The sequence below is a fragment of the Neovison vison genome, chromosome 12, assembly GCF_020171115.1.
Source record: "Neovison vison isolate M4711 chromosome 12, ASM_NN_V1, whole genome shotgun sequence".
NCBI lineage: Eukaryota > Metazoa > Chordata > Mammalia > Carnivora > Mustelidae > Neogale > Neogale vison.
In genome coordinates, this window is record NC_058102.1 from 133421755 (window position 1) to 133446572 (window position 24818).

General features: G+C 40.5%; 1 protein-coding gene and 1 pseudogene across 6 annotated transcripts in view; both read right to left on the minus strand.

Annotated features, from left to right (window-relative positions):
* Positions 1–24818, minus strand: part of LOC122892557 (protein adenylyltransferase SelO-like) — an 83206-nt gene that overhangs the window by 50182 nt on the left and 8206 nt on the right. For 4 of the 6 annotated variants that reach the window (XM_044229212.1, XM_044229211.1, XM_044229209.1 and 1 more), the window contains exons 7-17: positions 24716–24783; positions 22597–22684; positions 20369–20438; positions 19535–19607; positions 16809–16892; positions 15340–15469; positions 9059–9103; positions 8879–8960; positions 8688–8780; positions 7592–7671; positions 6086–6129 (exon numbers count right to left, since the gene is read on the minus strand). In XM_044229212.1, coding sequence (XP_044085147.1) covers positions 6086–6129; positions 7592–7671; positions 8688–8780; positions 8879–8960; positions 9059–9103; positions 15340–15469; positions 16809–16892; positions 19535–19607; positions 20369–20438; positions 22597–22684; positions 24716–24783 — 857 coding nt within the window. The remainder of the gene's footprint in view (positions 1–6085; positions 6130–7591; positions 7672–8687; positions 8781–8878; positions 8961–9058; positions 9104–15339; positions 15470–16808; positions 16893–19534; positions 19608–20368; positions 20439–22596; positions 22685–24715; positions 24784–24818) is intronic. The other 2 variants (XM_044229213.1, XM_044229210.1) reach the window with 2 other exon arrangements.
* LOC122892558 lies at positions 3465–5026 on the minus strand (annotated as a pseudogene).

Here is a 24818-nt window from a genome sequence, read left to right on the forward strand (position 1 = left end):
GTATCAAAAAGTAAATAGTAACTATGGGAAAATGGGATTTTTTTTGGTCTATCAATTTGCATTTTTCAAATTTTAAAGAATTCATACAGTACTTGTTTAAAATAAAACACATATACACAAAAAATACATACAAACAAAAAGGAAACCAACATGCAAAGGGAATTGTGGAAATGCTTAGCATAGGCAGAGGGAGAGTGGAGTCTTCCAATGAAAAGTTCGACCAAAACTTTCATAGAAACCTAGGAATTTCATAGGGCATTTCATAGACAGGCATTTCATAGAAACCTAGCAATGAAATATTGTTAAAACATACTGGAAATCTCAGCTACAAAAACAGAAGTGCTTTGGACCAAGTTATAAATCTATAAATATGCATTTGTATATATATGTAAATAAATATACAAACTACTTGGAAATCAGAAAATTGTAGATCTGTTGTTAAGATTCTTTGAGGAGTTATTGGATTCTGTACATTTTTTTTATTTTTTATTTTTTTAATTTTTTTTTTTAAAGATTTTATTTTATTCTCTGTTTATTTGACAGACAGAGATCACAAGTAGGCAGAGAGGCAGACAGAGAGAGAGAGGAGGAAGCAGGCTCCCCCTGAGCAGAGAGCCTGATGTGGGGCTCGATCCCAGGACCCTGAGATCATGACCTGAGCCAAAGGCAGAGGCTTTAACCCACTGAGCCACCCAGGCGCCCCGGATTCTGTACATTTTTACCTACTTGGGAACTTTCTCAACTTTTAATTTTAAGCAGTGGGTTATGAGGATTATGTCCATATACAAACCCTGCCAGAGTTCCATGTAATGCGGTACTCCCTGATCCACTGGGATGTCTCAAATTCTCTTTGTAGTTTTAGCTTTGAACAATGTGACTGTACAAAAAGGGGGGCATGTAATAGGGGCTGAGTATATTTTTCTGAAGAAGCAAATTTAGTGCTGGAAGAGATTTAAAACTATGATTTACTGACTACATCATAATATAAATAAAGTATGTCATTGCTACCATCCAATTGGAAAAAATTAACATATCAGAAAGTCAACAGACTCAATGATCATAAAACACTAAACTCTTCAAATTATTAAACACAACTAATCTCTCATAGGCTGGCAATGCAACTGGAAAATGGTAGTTCTATTTATCCTTTAACTCAATAAAAATAAATCTTACTCTCACTATTAAATAGTTATTAAAATACTTGAAGAGAAAAATTATTATAAATACAGCATCTTCCATTGTTCCTTCTGTTTCCCTCTTTTTTTTTAATGTCCAGGAAGAAGAATTAAGAAGGAAATTTTTCTTTTATTCTATTATCTACAAAAGGTCAGGTCTGAAATATCTACTTGAGGTCACAGTTTAAATTTATACTACCCCCTTAACAGAGAGCACTTTCACCTTGATTCCCAAATGATCTTGCTTAATTTCTATCGAGAGTCCTTAGCACACAAAGGAAATGTCTCAGACTTGCAATCATACAAGCATTCTCTGTGTGTTCTTTTCCCAAAGAGAAGTTTGTGCACAGCCAATCCCAGTCTGGGCCAATTCATTCTCCGTGATCAGTGAGCATGCCCTTTGCCAGGTGACAGATGGGGAAGTCTGCAAACTAGGCCTGGGGTTGTATTTTCCAATGAGGCGCACACGCAGAATTTCGACATAGTTGGCCTGGAGTGCTAAAACACATGTCCTAAGGACAAGCAAAGTTCTCCTGAGCATGTGCCACACATTCATAGCTAGGCACAAAGAAAGCAGAATTATGCAGATGCATTTTCAGACTCACAACCAAGTTGGGTTTTTTTTGCAGACTCGGCTGTTTTAGAGCTTTTTAAATCCTCCCCCCAGGAATATAAGCGCAGTCATGTAATGCGGCAGCCACAATGGCTATTCTCAGGGCACAGTAATGACAGGAATAAAAAGCATTTATTAAACAATTTTACTATGATCTTGGGCTGGGTGGGCACTATGTGACACAGAAGAGAAGTGATCAATGCCCTTCGGTGGCTTATGGTCATAGAGTTATTTGGAGGCTTAAAAATAATAAAGCTTATAGAGTTTTTTTTTTTTTAATCTAAGACTAAAACACTCCTCTTTGATGTTCCCTTTGCTTGTAACTTGGAGCATTTACAAAAAAAATTTAAAGCAAATCTTCCCCTGGAATCCCTGGTTGGCTTAGTTTGTAGAGCATGCAACTCTTAACTGTAGGCTGGTGAGTTCAAGCCCCACGTTAGGCGTGGATACTTTAAAAAAATCTTCCCTAACCTACTATTGATTTTTTTAAATGTTTTGAAACAATATACAACAGCAATATATTTTTAGTCTTTGGGTTTCTAAAAAACATAGTCATTCCAGTCTATTAAACAAAGATTTTGAATGTACTCTATACTAACGTAATAGCTGATACGTACTGAGTACTTATTATGTGCCAACTACGATCTCCCTGATTTTGTGCAACAATCCATGATGTAAATGCGTTTTACAGATGAGGAAACAAAAGTGAGGTCAAATGGATAAAAATGTTTTAAAACTGGACTGTCCTGGCACCTCTGTGGTTCAGTCATTAAGCACCTGCCTCCGGCTCAGGTCATGATCCCAGGATCCTGGGATCGAGCCCCACATCCGGCTCCTTGCTCAGTGGGAAGCCTGCTTCTCCCTCTCCCACTCCCCCTGCTTGTGTTCCCTCTCTCGCTGTCTCTCTCTGTCAAATAAATAAATAAAATCTTTAAACACACACACACAAACAGGACTGTCATAATTGCGCAGTTTTAATTTAGTTTAAAAAAATCACTGTATACTAGAAATGAATGAATTTTGTTATGTAAATTATACCTCAATAAAGCCACTAAAAATGTATATATACACACCAGAAAGAGAAAAAGAGGGATGAAGGAATCAAGTGACCCACTTAATAACATCTAGGAAATAGAGAGCTGAACCAGAGCTCAGGTACAGCTGGTCCAACCCCAGAAGCCAGGCCATGCTGCCCCCCTAAAAAAAGAAACTCAGGTCAAGAGGTGAGAAATGAAGACTGTAAGGGAAATGACGAACAAGACTTCCTACACTGGACACTCTTCTTAGATATTTTATTTCTTCATGCCTGTTCAGTTCAATTCCAAATCCCTGGACACACTGTGAGGTTGCACAATCGAATTTGTGCAATTTCTTACACATTTGCATTTTCATATCAATTAAATATATAGTAATACATGGAAGTATACCTTTAAAAAAATAACGGAGCTATCATTATGAACTTTTCTCAGACCATTGCGCTTTGTGGAAATTTACCTTTCTCCCTTCCTGTAGCACACACTGCTCCAGCATTCCCACTTCTCTAGAGTAACTGACAGCTGCAGCCTTGAGTTCATTACATTCCTCATTAACCACCTCATCCATCGTGCCATAAGCAAACAAATCCAGATACTCAAGACGGCCACCACCTGTCGGCCTTTCGATTTCTTCTTTCTCTTAACTGCTGAGTGTCCGCCTTCTGAGCTGGCTTAAGAATTCTCTGTGACTGCACCTGTGGTTGGCGACGAGGTGGCTGGCAATGACATCCATGCTGAGCCCCAAATAGATCACTCACTTCCCTGTAAAAGCTAAACTTGGTTTTATTTCTATGATAATGCCCTGAGCTCAAGAAGCAATCTCATTCCATAACGTAACGTGGAATGTGAGCGTCATCCTTATTTCATTCCCACGGTTCAGCCACCCTGACGACACGCACCAGCTCTCTAGACGAGTCCTAAGGAAGGCAACAGGACTCAAGGACCTTGGACCGTCTTCTTTTTTTTTTTTTTTTTTTCACACTACAACAGTTAATTTATTTGTTCAAGGGCTCATACTGCAAGCATTAAACCAAGCATGGGCTTTGATTCTGTGAGCCCAGATTCACATATTTAGGAAGATAAAAGCAAACTGCGATCCATGTATATGGATGGAAACTAACGGCTCACAGTTAATCACATTGCAGTTTTAAATTTCTACAGCCTAGAAGCCAGGAGTCACAGATCTTTTAGGTCTTTCTGGATGTCCCACAAGGTATCTGCACTTTTCTTGAGCTGAGCAACTTCATCATCTTTCAGCTTCTGGTTGATCACACTGGTTAAGCCCCGAGCGTTTAGGATACAAGGAAGGCTCAGGAAGACTTCGTTCTCAATGCCATACATCCCCTTCACCATTGTTGACACTGGATGAATCCTGGATAGATTTTTCAACATGGATTCAATGAGATCAGCCACACTTAATCCAATAGCCCAGTTGGTATATCCTTTTAGCTTGATGACTTCATAGGCACTTTCCACCACCATTTTATGCACTTCCTTCCAATTTTCACTGTCGTTGTCTGTTCCCATATCTGGATTCAGTTCCTGAAGAGAAACGCCTGCCACATTCACTCCACTCCACACAGCCACACTTGAATCACCATGTTCTCCCAAAATCCATCCATGGCAGCTGCTGGGATGAATGCCAAGTTTTTCAGCCATAAGATAGCGAAATCTTGCAGAATCCAGATTACACCCACTTCCGATCACACGGTGCTTAGGTAGTCCACTTAGTTTCCAGGTAACGTATGTGAGAATATCGACTGGGTTGGAAACCACAATTATGATACAATCAGGACTGTACTTGACTATCTGCGGAATAATGAATTTGAAGACATTAACATTCCTCTGCACCAGATTGAGCCGGCTCTCTCCCTCCTGCTGGCGGACTCCGGCAGTCACCACCACAATCTTAGAATTGGCAGTCACAGAGTAATCTTTATCTGCCACTATTTTAGGTGTCCGAAGAAACAAGCTCCCATGCTGCAGATCCATCAAGTTCATCAGCCAGGGACTTTCCCAGAATGCTGATGGCACAGGCCATACCAACTTGTCCAACACCCACTACAGTAATCTTATTGTTTGGGACGGCTGCATCATCTTCTGCAACTGATGCAATCAGTTTTTCCTTAAGAGTTGCCATTGTGCCCGGAGAGAACCCTCTTGGAGGGGCCCGCGCAGAAGACAAGGTTCGCTGCGCGCCGGACCTTCTTTTTTTTTTTTTAAGGTTTTTTATTTTACTCATTTGACAGACAGAAATCACAAGCAGGCGGAGAGGCAGGCAGAGAGAGAGGAGGAAGCAGGCTCCCCGCTGAGCAGAGAGTCCGACGTGGGACTCGATCTCCAGGACCCTGGGATCATGGCCTGAGCTGAAGGCAGAGGCTTTAACCCACTGAGCCACCCAGGCGCCCTGGACCTTGGATCTTCTGTCTGAACTTCTTTGATCTCATTAGAATCTGCACTGCGGAAATAACTAACTTCCTTTTTGTTCTTCTCCAATCCTAGTGTGAAGTCACATGATAAACTGAAATCGAAATATAGAGATGATTCCTTTTTAGGGCCATCACTTACTGGATGTATATTATGGCCCATGCACTGTACCAGCAAACTTTACATACATTATCCTTCATCATTATAACAACGCTGCAAAATATCCCCATTTTACAATAGCTAAGGGCCTTGAAACTCAGAGTTAAGTATCTTTCAGATCATACAGCTAAAAGGTGGCAAGAGGAGATTCATCTGCCAGAGCCCCAGACTAACATTCTTCCCACCATAACCCAAACTACCTTGTCACTCTACCATCTCTTAGGACAATATTATTTTTAACATCGACATGCAAACTTATTGAAAGTGGAACTGTTATACTCCGTTAAAGGTCATTTAGAAAAGCTCGTAGCTGACACTTCAACTCAACTAAAATATACTCAACTAGAATTATTCTAGTTAAAAACAAGCCAGAAGGGGGCCTGGGTGGCTCAGTTGGTTAAGTGACCGCCTTTGGCTCAGGTCATGACCCTCGCGTCCTCCATCGAGTCCCGCATCCAGCTCTCTGCTCAGTGGGGAGTCTGCTTCTCCCTCTGACCCTCCCCTTCTGGTGCTCGCTCTCTCAAATAAATAAACAACATATTAAAAAAAAACAAACAAAAAACAAAACAAAACAAAAAAAACCAAAACCAAAAAACAACCCTCAGTTGTTACTCAAGTAATTACATGCTTTTATGTGATAATCATTAAAGTTGAAAAAAATCAAAAGGTTTACTCACTTGTCATTCTTTTTCTTCTTTCAGAATCTGAATCATTCATGTTACTAATAAAGAATAAAACAAAGGACAAAATTAACCATTGTCTCCTCATATCTTCTTTTTAAAAGGATGGGAATTATTTCACAAGACAAATATTGGGGGAAAAAAAACATTTAAAAATCACATTGAGGGACGCCTGGGTGGCTCAGTTGGTTGGACGACTGCCTTCGGTTCGGGTCATGATCCCGGAGTCCCGGGATCGAGTCCCGCATCGGGCTCCCAGCTCCACGGGGAGTCTGCTTCTCTCTCTGACCTTCTCCTCCCTCATGTTCTCTCTCACTATCTCTCTCTCAAATAAATAAATAAAATCTTTAAAAAAAAAAATCACATTGAGGGGGGCCTGGGTGGCTCAGTTGGTTAAGCAACTGCCTTCAGCTCAGGAGGTGATCCCAGAGTCTGGGGATGGAAACCCACACTGGGCTTCTTGCTCAGTGGGGAACCTGCTTCTCCCTCTCCTATTCTCCTGCTTGTGTTCCCTCTTTCACTCTCTCTCTGTCAAATAAATAAATAAAATCTTTTTTAAAAAACCACATTGAATCAGTGTCTGAAAGGAAGATAGAAAATACTGAGTTTGATTTAAAAATACATAAAATACTACCTTGTTTATTTTAGCTAATCCCAAACCTTTTATTTTTACAAATTAAAAAGTTTTGTCTGAAAAAAATCTAAATTGTCTGATACCTTTATTTTAAATGGTTTTCTGAAAATAATTCCATTTTTTCCTTTTCTTAATTAACACATTCATCTGTACAAATAGTTGTCAGGGGCAATCAAACTGGGAAGGGCTATTTCTCTCCATCTCTCCCTTCAGAGGCCACGACCTACAATGTCTTTACTCCCAAGTTTGTTGCTTCTACTTCACTGTAATTTATGAAGCAAAGTAACTTCCCTTTTTTTTTTTTAAAGATTATTTATTTATTTATTTATTTGACAGAGAGAGAGATCAGGAGTAGGCAGAGAGGCAGGCAGACAGAGAGAGGGAAGCAGGCTCCCTGCGGAGCAGAGAGCCCCATGCGGGGCTTGATCCCAGGACCCTGGGATCATGGCCTGAGCTGAAGGCAGAAGCTTAACCCATTGAGACACCCAGGTGCCCCACAAAGTAACTTCTCACAAAGGTATACGATGTGACAACTAATAGGTACTGGCTAGAAGCCTGGGGAGCTGTCCTCAGGGCTTCAGGGCATGGGCTCTCCAGGCCACCGGGAAGCAGTGTTCTCAGAGTTGAGGTGAACAGACCAGTGCTGTCTTCATGGGTGGCGTGTTGCCACGGACACCTCAGCAGGTGCAAAGTACCCAGGAGTAAAAGGGAAATGTTGGGCCTTGGGGAAAATAATACATTATATGTTAAATAAAAAAATTAAAATTAAAAAAAAAAAGAGGAAATGTTAGAAAGTTGAAGGAAAACTTGGTGGGTTGCCTCCGCTAAATATGTCATATGCTTTTTCAGAAGGGGTTAGATTACCTTACCTCTTCAGTCTCAGAAGGTACTGGGATACCCAGGCGGGAAAAAGCTGGTGCTCTGAGATCATCTTCAGTGCCCAGAATTGCTAAATGAAAACGTGGTAATAGGCTTCTCATTATACGAATATTAGTGGTTTATTTTAACTTCATGTTCCTTTATGTTCCTTAATAATAACTTGTAATATTCAGATTTTTAAGACATGCTAGTTTAAATAGAAGTAGTCCTAAAATAGAATATGTTTTTCTTTTCTTTATATAACCTTCCACTGTAAAATTCTAATTCACGTAAATTCATGTAATGGCATGATTTAAGATAAACCAAGTCTTTACAGAGATTACACGTGAGTACTTATGTTATCCAAAAGCCTTCCTTTAAATAAGATATAATTTACTTTTAAAAACTAAATTCGCAACTGCATTTTATTTTGTCACCCATGAATTTACTCAGCAAATATTTATAGAACGTCAGTGCTGTGCTGGGAAATGTCAGGTGGGACGTTTATAAAAATTAATAAGACACAATTCCACTCCTAGGGTCTATCCAAGAGAAACGAAAACACGTGGTCACACAAAAACTTGTACATGATGCTCAGAGCAGTATTTATTCACAATAGCCAAGAAGTGGAAATGTCCCAAATGTCCATCAACTGGTAAATGGATCAGCAAAAGATGGAATAGCCACACAGTGGAGTACCACTGAGTGACAAGGAGGAAAAACTGCTGATACAGTCACAAAACTCAGCTTATGAAGAAGCCAAGTGCAAAAGACCACATTTTGTAAGATTCCTTTTATAGGAACTATCTAGAAAGTGAAAACCTGGAGACACAAAGTCAATTAGCAGGTGCAAAGTACCTGCTTTGGGTACTAGGAGTGGAAACGGAGATTAATGGCAAATGGGCACAAAGGATCTTCTTTATAGGGTGATGGGTGGACAGTTCTAGAATCAAATCACGGTGATAAATGCCCAAATCTGTAAATTATAAAAAAATCACTGCATTATATACTTAAGGCCAGTGGGATTTTATGGCATGTAAATTCTACCTCAATACATCTGTTAAAGAAAACTTAATTAAGAGAAAACAAAATGTCACAAATGACTACCTGGGGAACGTTGAGCTCCTCTAACTGGCTTTGAGTAATCTCGCTGAGCTGCCGAAATGTCATAGTAAAATCAGCTTCTGTCTTTTCCATGAGCTAATGAAAATAATTAAATTTCTCAATCTCAAGTCTTCAAGAAGATGCTGATTCGTAATTCAAATGTCGGGGAAAAAAAGATAAAATGACAAACTTACATGTAAGAGAAATGCAATTAAATCATCATCACCCTTCCTGTCTCCAAGTAGCCCCAGTTTGGCTTTGAACAAGTCTCTAAATCTGAAAGAGAAATGTCAGTTCAATTCAAGTCTCCCTATTTTAAGAATTGTTCTCAAACCAACCAGGATGCTTTAATATCTCTACTCAAAAGGACAAACCTTGTGTAATAAAGAACAGGATACCCCTCAAGAATCTGAGCGGCTCTACAGGGAGAAAAAAGGAAGGACAGTTAAACTTGATCAAAATTAATGCTCTTGAATTATGTTTTATAAGAACGTGGACGTCCCACATATTAAATATAAATACGGTAATTACATTTATCAATCTCAATTCATATATTTCATAAAAATATGAAGATTAAAGCTTTTTTTGTCTTACAATCTTATTTTTATTGAGGTAAAATTTGCACATAGTGAAATGCATGAATGTTCATTGTACAATTCAATGAGCATTCTGAGAGATTAAAGCTTCTTAACCTTAAACTCATCTTTAAACAGATTTTCTTGTTTTTTTTCTTTTGAAGATTTTATTTAAATTCGTTGAGAGAGAGAAAACACAGCAGGGGGAGAGGCAGAGGGTGAGGGAGAAGCAGACTCCTTGCTGAGTCAGCTGGGGAGGGGGGGCGGGGCTCGATGTGGGGATGGATCCCAGGACCCTGAGATCATGACCTGAGCCCAAGGCAGACACTTAACCATCTGAGCCACCCAGGCGCCCAACAAATTTTCTATTTCTTAATATTCTTAAATGGTTTTTTTTTAAGATTTATTTATTTATTTGACAGACAGACATCACAAGTAGGCAGAGAGGCAGGCAGAGAAAGAAGGAGGGGAAGCAGGCTCCCTGCTGAGCAGAGAGCTCGATGCGGGGGTTTGATCCCAGGACCCTGGCCTCATGACCTGAACCAAAGGCAGAGGTTTAACCCACTGAGCCATCCAGGTGCCCCTTTTCATGTATTTTAAATCATACAAAAGCTCAACTCATTCTGAAGCTCCCCTCTTTACCTTACTGACCTCATCCCACGTAAATTTTCCCCTCGCTCATTCTGAGGCAGCCATAAGAGCCATCTGGCTGTTCCTTAAACACCCCCCACACACACACCTGCTCGGGGACTTGGCACAGGCTGTTCCCTTGCCCGGGGCACTCTTCCCCCAGGTATCTGTGTAGTTTGCTCCTGTGACTCCTTCAACCCTCTGCCCGAGTGAGGTCCTGACCATCCTTTTAAAACTGCAAACGTGGCTCCCTTTATTCCCTATCTCCTGCTAGTGTTTCTCCATTGTATTCATCTCCTTCTCATAAGCTATGGAACTTATGTATTCTGTGTGGCTCTCTCTCCCACCAGAAGCAATCACCGCACGGGCCCAGCTATCCTGCTGTTTGATTCCCTGCTGTCCCCTTAGCACTTAGAACAGTGTCGGGCACATACTGAGCACCTAAGTATTTGTTAAGAAAATAAATGAACTCTGCAAGGCAAGAGGGAGAGAAAATTCATGGAGACAAGGGTGACTGCTTAATGAATATTGTTTTATATTGCTTCGATTTTGAACTATGATGTATTACTTATATATCTTTAGTTCTATTAATTAAGGAAACCATAGGTGGTATATAAAAATTTTATCTTTATCGTAGTAATCTTTTTTTGTTGCCTGGGGTTAATGAAATTACTCTGTGTTTTGCCTTCCGCTTAGGATCTTGTACTGGAAATCCAATTTTAGATTTGGGGGACAGGTGGGGGAGAGAGTGAAAAATATGCTTTATCTTCTAGCAAATACATTAGGGACACAGAAATTATTTCTTTTTTTTTTAGATTTTATTTATTTATTTGACAGAGAGAGAGAGAGAGAGAGAGCACAAGCACTGGGAGTGGCAGGCAGAGGGAGAAGCAGGATCCCTGCTGGGCAGGGAACCAAATGCGGGGCTCCATCCCAGGACCTCAGGATCATGACCTGAGCCAAAGGCAGACACTTAACTGACTGAGCCACCAGGTGCCCTGAGACACAGAAGTGATTAAAATGTGACCCTGCCCTCAAGGAGTTCAATGCCAGTAGTTACATCAAGAAATATCTCAACATTCTATATAATTATTAACATACTTAGATTATTATTCATGCTTATTCATATACATACGCCAGATATTTCTCCTTTTTTTAAGATTTTATTTATTTATTTGACAAAGAGAGAACACAAGTAGGCAGAGCAGCAGGCAGGGAGGGGGGTGCTGAGCAGAGAGCCCGATGCGGGACTCAATCCCAAGACCCTGAAATCAGGACCTGAGCTGAAGTCAGAAGCTTAACCCACTCAGCCACCCAGGCGCCCCCATATGCTAGATATTTCATTTTGAGTGACTAATTATAAACACTACAATGTTGTCTATTTATTATTTATTCTATTGTTTAAAAAGGCAACCATGTACCCTTTTTTCTTCAGCCTGCATTCAGAAGGAGAGATGACACAATAGTCAGACTCTGAGATTAAAAGTTCAGCTTTATTATTGATAAAAGCTAGTCTGGAAAATATGGCTTAAGTCTATGGATCAATTGGCATGTTAATGTACTATACCTAAATTAGGAAGATTTATTCACTCAATTACTAGAATAACAGTTACATCTATGGGCCCCCCCATTTGGGCACACCCCTGTAAAATTTTCATATAAAAAAGCAGAAAATGTATGCTTTCTCTGGTTGGGCAGATCTCCGAAAAGAGAGGTATTAATAGGATGAGCCACACAGGTTTAAGTTCGTCTCCCAAATTCACCAAACTAGTCATTAACCCTTCATCCCCCAGAGAGGAATTAAGTGGAGCCAGAGAAGGACTGTGTACTCTCATGAAGCCCTGCTCCTCCCACCATGGGAACCACCTGAAGGGGGATAAGGGATTTCCTTTAAAAATCTTCAAGGCCAAACACTAAACCAGAGATGTCAAAGGAAGATGACGGTTCAAATGAATTTTTGGTGCCTGCCCTTCCCTGCTCTAATTTAGCTCCTCTCCTGGGCCTCAGGGCTGGTAGGGCCTGGAGGAGGCAGTAGGCCTGGAGGGGCTGAGCAAGGCTGCAGGCCCTCACTCTTGAGGTACAGCATGGCTGAGCAGAGCAAAGACATCAAGGCCTTACCTGTATAAATGTTACTGGAAAAAATTAGTGGGCTCCCTGGCTTCCAAGAGGCTGCAGGAGAGCTGCTAAAACCTCTCTACCCTGAAGGTAGGAGAATGCTAGCCTTGGCTGCTGAGGAGAGCTGGGAGCAGAGAGACAGCCTATGAGAGGCCGAGTGGAAAGCTAAAAACTTGCCTGCAGGTCCTCTGCCAGCCCGTGAAAGGGGTACCACGGATTAACCGGAGCAGAGCCCCAACGGAGAGGCAAAGGAAAATGACGCAGTGCCCAAGCGTTCTCCTCTCACAGCCAGAGAGAGCAGAAACAGGAGACCCCCAGAACGGCTGGCTCTCAGCACGATGGACGGCTAGTGGAGACAGACACCACTATGAAAACAATAGTAAGACCTTTCAGGAGAATAAACTGTGCCTCAGTAGACCTTCTGGAACTCCAAGACAGTATTTCAGGCTACAGAATTCAGTGGGTGGATTGAGACGGAAGACAGTTTACTCCTGAGACTCAAACTGAGTGGCCTAGGAAACTGGGGAGAAGAAATACCACAAAACCTACACAAAAATGCAAAGAAATGGAAAGCATAAGGGAAGAAAAAAATAAGAGGCTTGGGGACAAATGAAGAGGGATTCATACCAAGAATGGAGTGCCAGAAGCACAAAAAGAAGTGACCGGAAGTGGGGCGCCTGGGTGGCTCAGTGGGTTAAGCCGCTGCCTTCGGCTCAGGTCATGATCTCAGGGTCCTGGGATCGAGTCCCACGTCGGGCTCTCTGCTCAGCGGGGAGCCTGCTTCCCTCTCTCTCTCCCTGCCTGCCTCTCCATCTACTTGTGATTTCTCTCTGTCAAATGAATAAATAAAATCTTTAAAAAAAAAAAAAAAAAAAAAAGAAGTGACCGGAAGAAAGTCAACAGTTAAGCAAAAGCAGAGATTTCCTCGGGTACGTAGTTGCAGGCGGAGAAGCAGAAGCACTATGGGTGCCAGAACAAGGGGTTTTTCGGAAGGATTTGACCTTCCGTGACTGCGGGAGCCGGTGAAGAAGGACGTATCGTCCTGTTGTTTCTGTGTCTGGTTTGGGGGCCAACGCTGGCAGCGAGGAGAGGACAGAAAATTGGATGTGAGACCGGAGACAGTGAAGACCAGCCAGCATCTGCCCAAACCGAAACCCAAGTCTGTCCCTCAAGGGTCCAAGCTCCGCGGCGCAGGCCAGCTGCGATCAGCCCGTGCCCCTCACCACGGGGCGGTGCCCGCCCTGGCCCAGCACTGGCCCTGGCTCTCTGCCCACACCAACACCGTGGACCAACAGACGGACAGACGGACGGACATCAGTGTGAGTGAGCGGCAGTGGGGCCTGGCTGTGGGCCGGCCTTCTGGGCGCACAGATCTGCCTCACTGGATCTGCCTCACTCCCGCCTTCCAGATCCTGCAACAGAACCCGGAACCACACAGGGAAGGGAAACTTGGACCAGTGCGGCTGGGCTGATACACTGGAAGGCCCCTGCACTCAGATGGCTCTGTGATTAAGTCCTGGCTGATGGGAAAGGAGGGAGGAGATGTTGAACAAACGCTGACATGTATCCTTCGATAGAGAGGACCTGCCTCTTCTCCACGCTGCCACTCAGAAGTTGGGTGTTCCAAATGGTGCCCCGGCCCGGACCCTGAGGACTTCAGCAGTGAGTGGATGGAGGGATGGAAAAGTCAAAGCCGTGAGAGCCATGACTCTGAGACTCAGCAGAGTCCCCACCAGCCTTCAGTAACCAACCTGCATGCTTTTCATGGGAGAGAAAAACCATGTCTCTCTTGTTCAAACTACTATTATTTTGGGTTTCTGTTACATAGGAGTGAATTTATAATCTAGTGCCCTGGTCTCCGTCATCTGCCAGAGTAAAATAAAAATAGTAACGGTTATGCAAGAATTCAGAAAATACATCACCTCTATACCCCACTAAGGGAAATAATAGAGTAATCGAAACAGAGACTTCGAGATGAAACCCTGAATAAAAAGCGGTGGCCAGCAGTGAAATGATTAGAAATGTGGGCATGTGCAGGTGGGGGAAGCGCTAGGGCAAAAACTTATGATGGGAGAGATACACTTCCTACGCTTTGTAGGAAAACCTACAACAGTCTGATATTCAAAATACTAAGCTACCTTATTAGCAAAGGCTTTAGAGGTAAAAAGTAAAAGAATTCTGAGTCTCACTGAAAACTTATATAAGTCAATAGAATCTTAGTGAAAGAAAAGTACTTGGAAACTCATTTTCCCTAACAGTAGAGAAAGTGGCAGGAAAAGGAAGATAAGTACCAGCAGTGGTGGAGAATACAGCAGTTTCCACATCAAGGTGGGGGAGTGATGAATGAGCTTCTCAAATCATAAATAGATAAGGAAAGCCGGTGGGGTGGTGGGGAACTGATACATAAAATAGAGATAAAGCAGAGTATAAGACAGGAATAAAATAAATCAGTTGTTACAATAAATGTAAACAGCCTACACACTTCTCTTAAGACCGAAACCATCACACTAAGTTAAAACCTGGCTATATGTGTTGTTTGTTTTTACAAGAAACATACTGTAAGACAAATGACAAAGTTAGAAAAACAAACTGAGACTCGAGGCAAATCCAACAAAAAGAAAGCACGAATTGCAGTATTAATATCAGATAAATTGAAGTTTGGAGTTATCTTGAAGCTAAATCAAGATAAAGGGCGTCGTGGTGTTAGGCTAAAAGGCACCTTTTTTTAAGGAAATATAAGTAAAAACCAGTGTGTACCAATAATACAATAGCAAAATATTAAAATTTAAAACCATCAGAAAAAATTACTTAGTAAAAATACAATTAAAGTGGGAGATTTAATACATATCTCTAATGCATCAAATTTATCAAATAGATAAAAAAATAGAGTCATAAACGCCTTGAATAATACACTCAATACACTCAATTTGATATAGTAAAACCTTTGACTACAGATGCAAAAAATACATTATTTGGGGGCCATAAAGAAACCTTAACACATTTTAAATAGTATATTTTACCAAACACATATAAAAATATATGAATAAAATGAGCCCAATTATTAGATATTAAGAAAAGCAGTGATAAATAACCCTTAGATCAAAGAAGAAATACGCTAAAATTTCACAACACCTAAAAAGCAATAAATAGGAAAACGCTTCATCTTAATAACTTGGAAAAAGCCAAAACTGTACTAGACAAAAAAACAGTTTGAAATGGCTTCATTATTAAAGACTAAATATTAAGATGGTTTTTAAAATGTTAGCTTGAAAAAGTGATCATTATACAAATGCAATTTCATACAGGTTTAATTAGTGGATCTTGGATTTACTCACAGTTTCTTTTGCCTAGGATCCAGTAATGGATTTAAAGCTTGCAACAACTTATTTAAATTAAACATCCCAACATTGGCCTGATTTCCTATTTTATATCTTCTTTCATCATCAGATGTGTTTGGGACAAAATCTGTTTAAAATAAAAAATATTAGCCTTTATAAAAATTTTATTTATTTAGGGGCACCTGGGTGGCTCAGTTGGTTAAGTGACTGCCTTCAGCTCAGGTCATGATCCTGGAGTCCCAGGATTAGTCTGGGATCAGGCTCCCAGCTCCATGGGGAGTCTGCTTCTCCCAATGACCTTCTCCCTTCTCAAATGATCTCACTCTCTCGCTCTCAAATAAACAAATAAAATCTCAAAAAAATAAATAAAATTAAAAACAAAAAAAAGATTTTATTTATTTATTTAGAGAGAGACAGTGAAAGAACACAAGCAGGGAGAGTGGGAGAGGGAGAAGCAGGCCTCCTGCTGAGCAGGGAGCCTGACTCAGGGCTCGATCCCAGCACCCTGGCGAATGCTTAAAACTGAGCCATCCAGGCGCCCAATACTACCCTTTTATAGTGGAGATAATTGTAATAAATGTCCTCTCCCTTTCTAAGTTTATATTTAAGCTTAATAAATTTATATTCATTAGATATGTTTACATTTATTAAATCTTTCTGAGGTTAAACATTTAACTAAAAATTAACATAAACACTTACTACCCATACATATGAAATTCTTTTAAAATATGAATATTTGCCTAATAGAGGAATATATTTCTACTATGTAAGAATTTTCGGGTGATCAGGGGCGCCTGGGTGGCTCAGTCTCTTATGCATCTGCCTTCAGCTCAGGTCAAGATCCCAGGGTCCAGGGATCGAGTCCTGAATCCAGCTCCCTGGTCAGTGAGGAATCTGCTTCTCTCTTTCCTACTCCTTCTGTTCCTTCCCTTGCTCATGCTTGCTCTCTCTTGCACTCAAGTGAAATCTTAAAATATATATATATATATTTTTCAGGTGATCATAAATGTCCTTCAAACCCCACTTCAAGTATCACACCGTCCACAAAGCCTGCTTGGCTCCCTCCTTGCAAGGACTGCGTTACTATGGCCTCCACTTTATAGGTTGGTAACGTGAGAAGTTAAGTAACTTGTCCAGGGAAGGGCACCGAGCCACTGTGGCTCAGATGCCAGAAGTCAAACCTGCATCTGTCTCACACAGGTTCCCTACTGCCTCCCTGTCATCTTCTCTAATATGTAATTCCTTAAGGGCAGAGACCGGAAAGGGCTCATTTTTTGTTTCCTATAGAACCCGGAACACTCAGTACTACATAAAGTGACCATTTTATGAATGAACCCAATTCTTTCTACTACCTCAACTCTGTATTAGCTATAACAACTTATCTAAAATAAACCTGTAATCATTTTTTGGTGAAATAAGATATATGTGTATATACACATACATATTTACATATAAATCACACATACCTGGGTTATAGGCTTCCATAAAACCAAATGGGCCATAGTCGATTGTAATGGATAACAAACTGAAGTTATCAGTATTACAAACACCTGAAACCACAACACAAAGAGTCCAAAAACACGGTAATAAAATAATAAAGCATTTTTAAATGTATGAAATTATCAAGAATAGGAAAATGGAAATGCATTTGTTTTTGGAAGTGAAATAAAATTGGGTTATCAATTGAAAGTTTAACTGGTGATATCAAATACCTAATGTATATTAAAACTGCATCTTTTAACTAAATTTACCCTTTTGTTTTATACCTCACCCCATAAAGATTTCAAATACTACAGAACAAAAGCCCCAAGAAATACAACTTCTTCTTACTTATCCTCAATTTCTTGCATTTGTTTAAAAATATATACGTTACTCAGAATGGAAGTGAAACTAGTAAAGGAATAAGATGAATTTATTTCCAAAGGATGGGAAAAGGGTAAAATATGGATATGCACTCCCATTATAGTCCTCAGCTGCAGACCCTAGCAGAAGGGGAAGGGAGTGTGCCCTCCCAGGCAAGGGGGCTAGGCCTGCTGGCCAGAGTGTGGGGTAGGAGGAAGCCAGGGAATGGATACGCCAGCCTAATATAGGATATTTGGCAACTGTGTCCACTATCGGGTTTCAGTGTTTTTCAGAGCAAGATGGCCCTGTTTATCATAATGTTAAATGTACAGACTCTCTAACCCAGCCATCCCATGTTAGGGGTCTGTCCTCAAAAGTTGCCTTCAGGAATATGAAGATACAGTTGCAAGGTAGTCACTGTGCCATGGTTCCTAACAGCAAAAACTCTGAAACACCTACCCTGCTCTCCCTACCCCAACCCACTCCGAGAGAGATACACAGAGTATGTGTGTGATCAGCTAAGTGGATTTCAAGAATTTTTTCACTGTGGGATTCCCTTTAGGTATTCATCTAGAGACATTAGAACTACATGATGATTTGTTTTTCAGTTATTCTTAGTTCAAACAGATATTCCTTTCTATGCAACACACGCTAAATGGTTTCAAACACACAAGCCAGCCCTGTTTTTTTGTTTTGTTTTGTTTTTTTAAAGATTTTATTTATTTATTTGACAGAGAGAGAGATCACAAGTAGGCAGAGAGGCAGGTAGAGAGAGAAGGAGGAGGAAGCAGGCTCCCCGCTGAGCAGAGAGCCCGATGCGGGACTCGATCCCAGGACCCCGAGATCACGACCCGAGCCAAAGGCAGCGGCTTAATCCACTGAGCCACCCAGTGGTGGAGAGCCCCGCCAGCCCTCTTTTTTACAGGAGGTGTATGAGTATCATCCTAAAAGAGCTAAAAGATATTGATATAAAATGGTTAATAATGATTACCCTGGAGAATGAAATTTATACTCACTTCTGAATACTTTCAATTCCTTTTTTTAAAGATTTTAAAAATTTCTTTGAGAGAGAGAGTGAGTCAGAGAGAGAGAGAGAGAGCATGACCAGGGGAAGGGGCAAAGGGAGAAGCAGGTGCCCCACCGAGCAGGGAGCCAGACAAGGACTTGATCCCAGGACCCTGCGATCATAACCTGAGCCTAAGGCAGCCACTTAACCGACTGAGCCACCCAGGCGCCCTATACTTAGCATTCTTTACCATAAGCATGCAGTGCTTTAATAGTTGAGATTTTAAAAACAGTTTTAAAGTGACCAAAATATATCGTGTATCCGCGTGGTTGAAAACGTTTAAGGCTGGGGCACCTGGGTGGTTCAGTTGGTTAAGCGTCCAACTCTTGCTTTTGAGTCAGGTCTCGATCTTTGGGATTGTGAAATCAAGTCCAGCTTCCAGGGTCAGGCTCTGCACTCAACGTGGAGTCTGCTTGTCCCACTCCCTCCCTCTCTGCCCCTTCCCTTCTGACTGTTTGTGCGCTCTCTCTCTAAAATAAATAAATAAGGGGCGCCTGGGTGGCTCAGTGGGTCAAGCCTCTGACTTTGGCTCAGGTCATGATCCCAGGGTCCTGGGATCGAGCCCCGCATTGGGCTCTCTGCTTAGTGGGGAGCCTGCTTCCTCCTCTCTCTCTGCCTGCCTCTCTGCCTACTTGTGATCTCTGTTGGATAGATACGTAAAATCTTTAAAAATAAATAAATATTTATTTTTTATTTTATAAATTTAATATTTATAAATATATAAATATATTATAAATTATAGATCTAAAGTATAAATATAATATAAATATATTATATGTAAATATAAATATATAAATATAAGTTATAAATATATTATAAATATAAATTATACATATAGTAATATAATATTTATAAATATATTTATTTATTTAAATATGCATTTTAAATAATTTTATTATTATTATTTTGAATTATTATTTTATTAATAAAATATTTTTATTAAATATTTAAATAATTTATTTAAGATAGTTTTTTAAAATATCTTAAATATTTATTTAAGATAGTTAAATAAATAAAATCTTTTTTTAACAAAAATGAAGTTTTACAGGTAATAACATCCTCGTTGAATTGAGGATGCTTACTCTATCTTGTGCATACCGTTCCATTCAAAACCATTTTAAACACAAGAAAATTGCTTCTCTGTTGCTAAAAACAAATTCATACGTCATAAATGTTAAGCTCATCAGCAGGAATGTTTTGAAGTACACAAAAATGGAGTGTTCTGCTTCAACAAATTAACTCTACTTTCTCATCAGGAAAATGAAACATCCGTAGATGACTTACCATGAGCAAAACCAACAGACATCCACAAGGCAATGAGTTCTGCTGTCTTTGATACCACAATAGAGAAAAACTCCTAAAATAAAATTCAGAAATTTTTCAGATTTTCAGGAATTTATACTCTTTTAGGATCTTCTGCTATGTCATGAGGAGAACATGGAAAGAATTCAGGATATCAAAAGATGAAAAAGGAATGGAAATTAACAAATGTGAGAAAAAAATGGAAGAACATGGAATTAGTCACTGAGAAATAATATATAAAGGCCCAGACATAGTATTATTACTAGGCCTTCTCCATGTCCAATAAGAACAGGAAAAGCATTAGAATTCAGCACAAGGGAGTTAAATGTAAGCAAAGTAAGTTCTTAAACTTTGAAATGAATCACAAAGAAAAATAATGGAATTTCCTTCGCGGTGGTTGCTAAGAGAATAAGGAGGGTTATGAAGACCAAATCATTTCCACAAGAATAGAAAATCACATTTTCCTGTTATGTATTGTGTTTATTTTAGAACTACTACTACTACAGAAATATCTGTATTTCTCAACGTGTGAGAAAAGACTACGTAAGACCAAGTTACGAAACGTGTGCAAAACATCACGTCCAGAGTCAGGAGGTAGTAGCACCTGTTCTTTTTCTCTGGATACCTTTCAAACAAAACAACTTTCTTATCTGTGCCTTGTTTATGAAGTGGTTCACCTTCCCCTCACCTAACAAAATGTTCAAAGTGCACTCCATTTCCTTTCCTACCTACTCAGTCAAGTTCTAAGTTGTAACCGTTGATGTTGGCGGGCCAGGAGAGAAAACCAAGTATTGACCTTTCTCTTTACAAACTTACCACATATCTGTTAGGTTCTGTGGCCTTTACTGAGGGGAAATGCTCCTGTATGATGAAGTCTAGTAACGTCCTGGAGAAAAGAAGGAGAAAGCATCAGCGTTCCCCCACATCAAATTATCTAAATACGCCCTTGACATCCAGGAAGCCATTAGATTCAAGCTTCAAATTTTAAGAATTAAAATAAGATTTTACTCTAAAAAAACAGCCATAGAGAAATACTTCCTCAATACCAGTCAAAACGGGAAATGAGTTTCTAAGACAGTATTAGATTCCGCCATGTGTATTATAAATGCACACCTATTGTATGCCCCACCAGGTGCATGTACTGGGGGAAAGGATGCCAAGACCCAGATCCAGAGGACCCAAACCTCAAAGCACACAGAGCCCATCAGGGAGAAGAACACACGAAGAAATAATGACATTACAGTGTGACACATCCAATAACAGAATATAAAAGTTACACAGATAATAGGGCAGGGATCAATTCAATTATTTATGTCTGCAAGGTCACATAAGGCTTCACAAACGGGGAATGGCAAAAGACTGTCCAGTGTTTGAAGTTATTTAAGTTGTCTGTGTATCATATTTTTTATTCCCTATTTTAACTGACTCATCAACTAACTATCGTGTTGAATGTATTGGATAAGAAAGAAGCCATAAAAAAGACTGGGGGTTGTAGATGTGACTAGGGAATTATTAAAAGCCAGTCAAAACAAAAGGAATGGATTAGAGTTTGTGTATATATGTATTTTTCTAATCATTTAATAATTTAATCATGTGAATAAGTACTTGTATGTCAAGAACTGTTGCAAGCATTTGAGAAACAAAAAGGAATATATATGTGGTTACATGAGTCGATAGATTTTTAGGAGGCGGCGGTCACTAATCTACATCAAATGTCAGAGAAATAAGTGAACTATTATGGAAGTGCTACCACCAGATGGGACAATTTCAGTGACAGCATGAATCCGAGCAGAAGGGACCCAAAAAGCAAATGGGAAGTTAGAAATAATGCCCAGTGAGTGCAGACAACTCTTCTCAACAAGTGAGATGACCAGGAGCTCAGTGAACATTGGCTAAGTAAGACACTCGGAGACGGCTCTGGCCAGTGTGATGACTTCTCTACTCTGCTTCCTCGTTTTCCTCGGGGCCTCTCTCCCCGCATCCTTCACGGCCCAGGCATCGGGACTTCCTGCCCTAACACCTACAGCACAGGATCCACAACCCAAAGGACTCAAGTTTGTCTAAGAGAATCTGTGTGACTTTTTAGAACTTTTTCCAACTGTGTTATCTTAACAAAAGGAAGCAGAATTCCTCTGAAAGAAGGAAATGTTTCTGCCTGAAGACACATCTTGTTAAATCAGTCTGAGGAGGGCGCCTCGGTGGCTCAGTGGGTTAAGGCCTCTGCCTTCAGCTCAGGTCATGATCCCAGGACTCTGGGATCAAGATCGTATTGGGCTGTCTGCTCAGCGGGGAGCCTGCTTCCTCCTCTCTCTCTCTGCCTGCCTCTCTGCCTACTTGTGATCTCTGTCTGTCAAATAAATAAATAAAATCTTAAAAAAAAAATTGGCCTGAGGAAGACGGAATTGTGTAAGTAGGGATGCCGCAGGCACTAAGACATCACAAAATGCCGGAAGCTGTACTGTGTGATACAAGGGCAAGAATCCGTTGCTTTTGCTCTTTTGAAGCCATCATCCTCTGTGCTCCCTGCAGAAAAACTGCAGTGCGACACATTCTGTTCTTAAATGCTCTATGTACATGTGCCTGTTTGTTTGCTTGCTTTTGTCCTTTTGAAGGGGCTGAGTTTCAGTGGGTCAACCCAGAGCAAAGCAGGCAGGTGTCAAAACCGCAGTCTGGGGAAGAGACAGGAGAGTGAAAACACGCTCTGGGAACCCAGAAGTTGAAAGGAGATCTTTGATCTCTGCAGACTGTGGATTTGGGGGGGGCGGGGGTTGAATCACTTCCACCCAGGGCTCTGAATGGCATGAGGCCCTCAGCTACAACTGGGCTGCATACCAGATTAAAAATTCCTTGAGCAAAGGGTCTACTGGGTCTCACACTTCTTTTGGCCTCCTAGAAAACCCACATGTAGTGAGTGTTAAAAATATTTATTAATTGAAATATTTGATTTTAACTTATAAGAAAACCAAAAATATGTTAACTTCACAGCACATATACAAGCATTTTTAAATTGTCTTCTATCATTTAAAAAAATATCATTTTCTAACCTTAGTAAATCCAGTTCACCATAATGAGCCAAAATTTCTAATGATCCAATTCTAAACCATGATTTTGCAACACGCAGCACTATTGCACCTGAAAAACACACGTTTTAGCATATTTTTAGCATTTTTTTAAAAGATTTTATTTATTTATTTGACAGAGAGAAATCACAAGTAGATGGAGAGGCAGGCAGAGAGAGAGAGAGAGAAGCAGGCTCCCCGCTGAGCAGAGAGCCCGACGCGGGACTCGATCCCAGGACCCTGAGATCATGACCTGAGCCGAAGGCAGCGGCTTAACCCACTGAGCCACCCAGGCGCCCCTATTTTTAGCATTTTAAACTGCAAATACAGCATAATACGCTTTTTCTAAAAATTTAAATTATTTTAGTAAAAAAATAATACAGGCACCCAGTTTATCAGAAAAGCAACTAATGATACCCTAGAAAGGATCAAGGATTTTTCTCTATTTCTTTAAGCCTTGAATTGGTTCAAATGTCGGGAACCACAACACTTTCATAAATATGAAGGCTCTAACCTCACTAAAGGCTGCTCAGTTAAACAGTTAGTCTCCAAACACAGGATTCCCACTGTCTCCTCTGTGGCGACATCTTCCCCATATGTCATCCTGAAATAGGGCATTAGTAAATGATTTACATGGCATAGTCCCTGCAAGTGCCTTCTCTTGGTGTAACTAATTGAAAACCCACTTCAATAAATAAACGTTTGCATACGTTCTAACTTATGAAACATGGAAGAAAGACAGTGAATCTATGCATTTTTGTGTTAGTGTTTGCAGCCTTCCATTGCTGCTTTGTGTTTTGACTATAGGCATTAGTAATACAATTAGTAAAGAGAATGCATGTTTTTTCCCCAAAAAGAATGCTGTCCCTGCGTGTGTTTGGATGTGAAGATGAGGTCTATTCCAGAAAACAAAGCCTCCTGCTCTGTTGGTGCCTGTCCTTCTACACAATCCCACCCCCACTGGTACCTCTGGGTCTTTGTGCTAGTCCCTGCTCTCTGTGTGTGCACACTCTTCCTTCTCCCCCAACTGAAATCCTTCCTAATCTCAAAGGTAAATAACCCTTAACTCCTTCAAGCATGAATATTTTAGGGGGATTGTTTTTTATGAAAATTTTGTCAAAACATATTAGACGCTAAGCATAAAGAATATAACACGTGTACTCAGTAAATCACCGTGATCATCAGCAAAAATGTTGCCTGCTCATCCAATGACGTCCACAGGACCCAACAGAGCCAGCAGGGCTGTCAGCAGCCCTCAATGGCTCTGCTTTTTAAACTGTTGAGTAAGTTTAATATTGGGTGGCTGGCTGGCTTGGTTGGTAGGGCGTGCAACTCTTGATCTCAGGGGACGAGTGCACGTCCTATGCTGGTGTAGAGCTTATAATCAATCCATCAATCAAATACACTTATTATTGATTTTTTTAGGTCTCTTCCATTCAAGGTCAAGTTTCTCTCGCTGTTTCTCTTTGCTGCCCTACAGCACGCATCTCACCCCTTCCTAATTTTTTTTATTTCTGGCTTACTAAAGGATAGGAAAAAAGTTAACTGAATCAATTGGAAGGAAGCCTGAAGAGCGAGCAGTCAGGCTCCGAGGAAAGGTCTGAGGGTCTCTCCTTAGAAGAAACTGTATGAACTTTTGGGTTCCAGCTTTGTAACATTTTGCTGGCTGTCCATAAACATTTTTGTTCACTTCCCAGATGTCTACTGTTTGAAACCAAAGAGCTAGTGATGTGAGGATGTAGGAAAGGATATCCTATGGTAATATCCTAGTGATACAATTACATCTTAAAAAATCACGGGTCATTTTTTTTTTTAATTTTTTTAAGATTTTATTTATTTATTTGACAGACAGAGATCACACGTAGGCAGAGAGGCAGGCAGAGGGGCGGGGGAAGCAGGCTCCCCACCGAGCAGAGAGCCCGATGCAGGGCTTGATCCCAGGACCTGAGATCATAACCTGAGCTGAAGGCAGAGGCTCAACCCACTGAGCCACGCAGGTGCGCCCAAGGATCATTTTTTAAGAAGACTGCAAAGATATCCAGGATCTGTTCTTCTTTAAGAACTTAGCCTAATTTTATATAAATATTCTAAAAATTATTATTACCTCTTTCTTTCACGACATTTCCATTGTAGAATTGATCTCTCCATACTTCATCATCACTCACAACCAGACTGAAACATAAGAGAATCCAACAATTAAAGTTACA